Below are 6,902 nucleotides of genomic sequence, written 5' to 3'. Positions count from 1 at the left end.
CAACACGTTTCAAGTCAAGAGGAACAAGACCCAAGTCAAGAAAGGAGAGCCCTGAATAAAGTCCTAATGAAATACCAACAAGTCCAAACAACGTCTGCTCTCTGAGTTCAGGATGATCTCCAACGAGCAGAAAGAGCCTCCGGTGCAAAAGATGAAAAACAAAAACAACCTACTTTCACTTCTCCTTAATCCAAAACTAGAACAACTTCTTCTTTCCCCCAAACGAAGAATATCACAAAAAACAAATGTCCCCTCACGCTCCACATTACCCCCTGATCCGAACACCAACGCACAACCCACTGCGCCACACGCCTGTCTGATGGCGGAGAGGAACATAGTTTCTCGTGGTCGTTTTGAGTGTTTGACCCGTGGCATGTCACAGACGAGATACGGTTGTTTTTATTATAATGTATATTTAGGGAGTTACCTGCCAGGTGAAAAGAGGGAGGAGTCAGACTGATATTATTGGCTCTTACCTTTCTTCACCTTCTTCTGCAGTTTGATGGTGTCGGACGACTTCTTCTTGATGTCCGCTCTGGCCTTCTTGTACTCTGAACAAACAACAACAAGGAGGCAGTGAGGGAGAGTGTGTGTGTGCAGGTCTGTGTGTGTGTGTGTGTGTGTGTGTGTGTGTGTGTGTGTGTGTGTGTGTGTGTGTGTGTGTGTGTGTGTGTGTGTGTGTGTGTGTGTGTGTGTGTTAGCATGTTAGCATACCTTTAGCGTGGTCTTTGTCCAGCTGACTGGCCACTTTCTTCCACTCCTCCATCTTTAGCTCCAGGGGAGAGACCAAACCCTCGGAGAGCGCTCTGAGAGGAACAGACGTGTTTAAAAACCTTTGATGCAGTAAATATATAGTTAGTGTTATTTTATTATTCAGTAATTCAGTGTTGCTGACTCAGAGTGGTCGACATGTCCAGTTCTGTATTGACCACTTGTGGATATATGTCAGAAAACTGTCTTCAAATGTCTCTTTTTGACCGAATAACAGACACAAAATGAAACTATCTCTGCAGACATCGTATTTTAAATAACATAAAATCACAGAAAGACTACAGTTAAGGAGGCAAAATAAAGTTGGGTATCTCTGATTGACGATTTAATGAGGTGAGGTATTACACTTACTAGAAAACTGTAATAAATTAAGAGCAGACTTTAATACAAAAACAGTGATTAAACTGGAGTGGATAGCAATATTATGTAAAAGCAGTACGTGTGTGTGTGTGTGTGTGTGTGTGTGTGTGTGTGTGTGTGTGTGTGTGTGTGTGTGTGTGTGTGTGTGTGTGTGTGTGTGTGTGTGTGGATCATATGACTGACAGCTTCTGTGATGACAGCAGACAGTAGTGACAGAGACAGCGGTAGTAATGCAACTGTGACATCGACGATGCCACAAACCCCCGCCCCCCCCCCCCAACACACACAGCGATGTTCCAGTTCCCACACTGTCGCAAATGTGTCATCAAAACATAATTCACACCTTCACCGGCCCTCCTCCATATGTAATAACACACGCAATGCTAGTGTGTGTGTGTGTGTGTGTGTGTGTGTGTGTGTGTGTGTGTGTGTGTGTGTGTGTGTGTGTGTGTGTGTGTGTGTGTGTGTGTCTTACGTGGTGAACAGCTTGAGTTTGGATTCGATGCTGCGGTGTCTCATGCACATCCTGGTCAGCGCCGAGCCGATCTCCTTAGTGGCTCCTGGAGAACAACAACAATCAGAGAGTGAGCTTTACTTTGAAAGACAAACTGAAATGACAGGACAACAAATAGCTTTTCAAAATAAAGCTCAACTTTTGGAGAATAGAAACTACAAAATAAAAGCCTGCTGACGACACAATGATACATTTTAAGACAGGTAATCCTCTTGTGCGTGTGTGTGTGTGTGTGTGTGTGTGTGTGTGTGTGTGTGTGTGTGTGTGTGTGTGTGGTGTGTGTGTGTGTGTGTGTGTGTGTGTGTGTGTGCGTGTGTGTGTGTCCATATAATGATATTTAGGATAAGATCTTAAAAAGGGGTTTTGTAATGTGTGTCGAAACGTGTGTGTGTCTGAATGTGTTCATAGATCATGTAACAAAGAGATCACCCTTCACAAACAGCCTCGTTTAATTGTCACTCACTCTCTCACACACACACACGCCGTATTACAACACTAATCCTCACATAATAGCCATGTAATACCACTTAATAAGACACTGATATATTGTGTGTACAGTGCACTCAAACTCTGCTTTTCAAAACAAACACTTCTCTGACACAAAACGTAATACTGAACGTAGGGCTGTGCGATTATGGCAAAAATCATAATCACGAGTATTTGGGTCAATAATTGATATCACGATTATTTTGACGATTATTCATTGACCATTTATTGAACTTTAAAACAAATAATATTTTACCAATAAACAAGATTAACAAATATGTGGGAGCGCACTTCCAAAACCATACTAAACATATATTATTAATATGATAAATACAAATAAATAGACCAAATAAATTAAATCGAATATGATGCAGTGCACTGTCACAACCTGCTGAACACTCCTTAACATATAGCCAACATGTTGGTAAAACATATTCATTATTCCACTCAGTTAAACGTTGAAGGCTGGCCAACCGTCACGGTCCAGAAGTAACAGGAAATAAATGTTGAACTACAATTTAAGACCAAATAAAAATGTTAGGCCACCATGGCAAATGCTGGCAGGGCTGCTCATGTCATCTCAGCCTGTTGACATGGTCTGGTTTCAGAGATGAGCGCAGGCAGGTGACAAGCCACCTGTACTGAAGACCCTCAGCCACGCCCCGACACATGGGGTGACGCCGGCCAATCACAAAGCTTTGATGCGTTCAAGTGCATTATTCTGGCACAGGAAGATTATGTTACAGGACATTAACGATAAAACAGAATATTGTTGTTCTATTTTTAGACACATCTCGCGATCGACTGGTTGGGCACCCCTGGGCGAGACCATAGGTCTGTTGTGGTAGCAAAGTAGTCAGCTGACGCCACATCTCTCTCAACTTCCCCACGGCATGTGTCATATAGTGCAGGCAGCGCAGACCTGCTGCAATAATACCGAGGCGGCATCGCGTAACGCTCGTCCAACGTGTTGACAAGTTGCTTGAAGCCCTGGTTGCTAACAGCGCTAACTGGGCACATGTCTTTAGCGATGTGAAATGTAATGGCAAAGTACTTAGTGGAAATAGTTGTACCCTTCTTTTTAACGAGTTGCTGCTCTTGTTCTGACATCTTCGCTCGCGCTGAACACTCACAACACATGTCACTCCCACGTGGCCGAGTGGGCTTTCAGGGAGGGGTGAAAGCGCACCCAGCAAAATAATTGTATTTTGTCAATTATGCTGTTTTCATAATCGTCGCAAGCCATAATCGTAATCGCGATTAAAATACGATTAATTGCACAGCCCTAACTGAACGAACACACACACACACACACACACACACACACACACACACACACACACACACACACACACACACACACACACACACACACACACACACACACACACACACACCACACACACACACACACACACACACACACACACACACACACACACACACACACACACACACACACACACACACACACACACACACACACACACACACACACACACACACACACACACACACACACACACACACACACTAAATGGGTGCAGTCAACATTGCATGAAAAACTAAGTATTCTCAGACTTGATGGACGATAGAAAGTTACTTTAATCGAATAGAAAAGTGTGTTTTTTAACAAATACTGGCATCTCAGGGTGTGTTTTTAAATGGTCATCATTGTTGTATTTACAAAGACGTACTCACACGGAATGCTATGCCACATTGGGTGGCATCAAAACTCTCAAATGAATTAACGGGAATTCAAGAAATGCCATATTTGTTCATTAAAGAGCCGGATAATCCTCAGAAAACGAGATGTATATACAAAAACTCAAATGTATTGTGTTTAGAATACATTAATTAATTCAATTACTCATACGTTAACTAGACCATTAATCATAGCCAGAAGCCGTTGACAGAGAATATCTGTGTCTCTGTTTCCTACGGTTCCTGAACGCATCATTTGAGACAAACAGCTCCATATAAAAAGGAAACCAAAGCAGATCTTGGATCCTGATACGATGCACTTTGAACTGTTATAAAAGTTATAAAGTCAACCATCCCAAAAACTTTGCACCATCGTCCCGTCGAGTTAACAGCGGCAAGGAAATGTTTTGGGAGACAATGAATTCAACAGAAGAAGAGTAACATGAGGCGGCGGGTAATAAACTCTGATTTATATTTTAGTTTTTGCCAACTTGAAGAACATTTGTCCAGATGTGTGTGACGGAAACAAATGTTGACACAAACAGAGAGAAGGAAACTAGCTTGTACCATGTCTATATATTATATACACACCACACACACACACACACACACACACACACACACACACACACACACACACACACACACACACACCACACACACACACACACACACACACACACACACACACACACACACACACACACACACACACACACACACACACACACACACACACTAGGGCTGTGCAATTAATCGTATTTTAATCGTATTTTAATCGCGATTACGATTATGGCTTGCGACGATTATGAAAACGGCATAATTGACAAAATACGATTATTTTGCTGGGTGCGCTTTCGCCCCTCCCTGAAAGCCCACTCGGCCACGTGGGAGTGACATGTGTTGTGAGTGTTCAGCGCGAGCGAAGATGTCAGAACAAGAGCAGCAACTCGTTAAAAATAACGGTAAAACTATTTCCACTATTTGCAAGTACTTTGTCTTTACAATTAAAAAAATAATTAAAAACCTTTATTTATCCAGGTAAAATCCCATTGAGATCAATGATCTCTTTTTCAAGGGAGACCTGGAGATACGTTTCACATCGCTAAAGACATGTGCCCAGTTAGCGCTGTTAGCAACCAGGGCTTCAAGCAAGTTGTCAACACGTTGGACGAGCGTTACGCGATGCCGTCTCGGTATTATTGCAGCAGGTCTGCGCTGCCTGCACTATATGACACATGCCGTGGGGAAGTTGAGAGAGATGTGGCGTCAGCTGACTACTTTGCGACCACAACGGACCTATGGTCTCGCCCAGGGGTGCCCAACCAGTCGATCGCGAGATGTGTCTAAAAATAGAACAACAATATTCTGTTTTATCGTTAATGTCCTGTAACATAATCTTCCTGTGCCAGAATAATGCACTTGAACGCATCAAAGCTTTGTGATTGGCCGGCGTCACCCCATGTGTCGGGGCGTGGCTGAGGGTCTTCAGTACAGGTGGCTTGTCACCTGCCTGCGCTCATCTCTGAAACCAGACCATGTCAACAGGCTTTAAGAGATGACATGAGCAGCCCTGCCAGCATGTGCCATGGTGGCCTAAACATTTTTTTATTTGGTCTTAAATTGTAGTTCAACATTTATTTCCTGTTACTTCTGGACCGTGACGGTTGGCCAGCCTTCAACGTTTAACTGAGTGGAATATGTTGAATATGTTTTACCAACATGTTGGCTATATGTTAAGGAGTGTTCAGTAGGTTGTGACAGTGCACTGCAACATATTTGATTTAATTTATTTTGGTCTAATTTATTTTTATTTATCATATTAATATATGTTTAGTATGGTTTTGGAAGTGCACTCCCACATATTTGTTGATCTTGTTTATTGGTAAAATATTATTTGTTTTAAAGTTCAATAAATGGTCAATGAATAATCGTCAAAATAATCGTGATATCAATTATTGACCCAAATAATCGTGATTATGATTTTTGCCATAATCGCACAACACACACACACACACACACACACACACACACACACACACACACACACACACACACACACACACACACACACACACACACACACACACACACACACACACACACACACACACACACACACACACACACACACACACACACACACACACACACACACACACACACACACACACACACACACACACACACACACACACACACACACACACACACACACACACACACACACACACACACACACACACACACACACACACACACACACACACACACACACACACACACGCTGAGTGACTGCTGAGTTACATAAAGTTAAATAAAACAAGAATAACACAACTACAGACAATATTCCAACTTCTCCAGTGCTAACATTAAGCGACGTCAAAATGAAAACTTGACACTACACTCCCCCTTTTTTTTTTCCTTCCTTCCTTCCTCCCTCCCTTCCTTCCTTGCTCCCTTATGTCCTATCGCCTCCCTACCTCCCCCTGTCTTATTCCTCTGTTTCTTATCCATCTTCCCCCCCATTGTCCTTCATATGTCCTCCTCTATTTTCCTATCTGTTCTGCTACAAAAATCCCCATCATCATCATCATCATCATCATCATCATCATCATCATCATCATCATCATCATCCACACAACGTGGCAGAGGGCAGGTACACACACACACACATACACACAGGTATGTTGCGTGTATTAAACGGTAAAGGTGTGGCGAGGTGTGTTTGGTTTGTTCACCTCTCCCTCCCTGTTGCAGCTCAGAGAACATTAAGGTCTGGATCATTGCGTTAATTAAGTTAATGCAGCTAAAGTAGACGTTAACAAACTCATGTTTAGTGTGTGTGTGTGTGTGTGTGTGTGTGTGTGTGTGTGTGTGTGTGTGTGTGTGTGTGTGTGTGTGTGTGTGTGTGTGTGTGTGTGTGTGTGTGTGTGTGTGTGTGTGTGTGTGTGTGTGTGTGTGTGTGTGTGTGTGTGTGTGTGTGTGTGTGTGTGTGGAGGGAGTGTGTGTGTGCAGTGTGTGTGTGTGTGTTGGGGTTAATCCTGTCTGGCTTAAATCCCACGCT

The 6,902-nt window shown here is 43.0% G+C and overlaps 1 protein-coding gene across 1 annotated transcript in view; it reads right to left on the bottom strand.

Moving 5' to 3' along the window:
- mtss1 (MTSS I-BAR domain containing 1) overlaps window positions 1-6,364 on the bottom strand; it is a 26,480-nt gene extending 20,116 nt beyond the window's left edge. Inside the window, 4 exon segments of the mRNA XM_071202661.1 lie at window positions 477-551; window positions 715-806; window positions 1,607-1,691; window positions 6,319-6,364. Coding sequence (XP_071058762.1) covers window positions 477-551; window positions 715-806; window positions 1,607-1,691; window positions 6,319-6,364 — 298 coding nt within the window.
- Between the last annotated feature and the right edge of the window lie 538 nt (window positions 6,365-6,902).

Source organism: Pseudochaenichthys georgianus, unplaced genomic scaffold (genome assembly GCF_902827115.2).
Source record: "Pseudochaenichthys georgianus unplaced genomic scaffold, fPseGeo1.2 scaffold_687_arrow_ctg1, whole genome shotgun sequence".
Lineage (NCBI taxonomy): Eukaryota > Metazoa > Chordata > Actinopteri > Perciformes > Channichthyidae > Pseudochaenichthys > Pseudochaenichthys georgianus.
The sequence above is the reverse complement of the archived record's forward strand: the minus strand, read 5'-3'. Positions and strand labels throughout refer to the sequence as shown.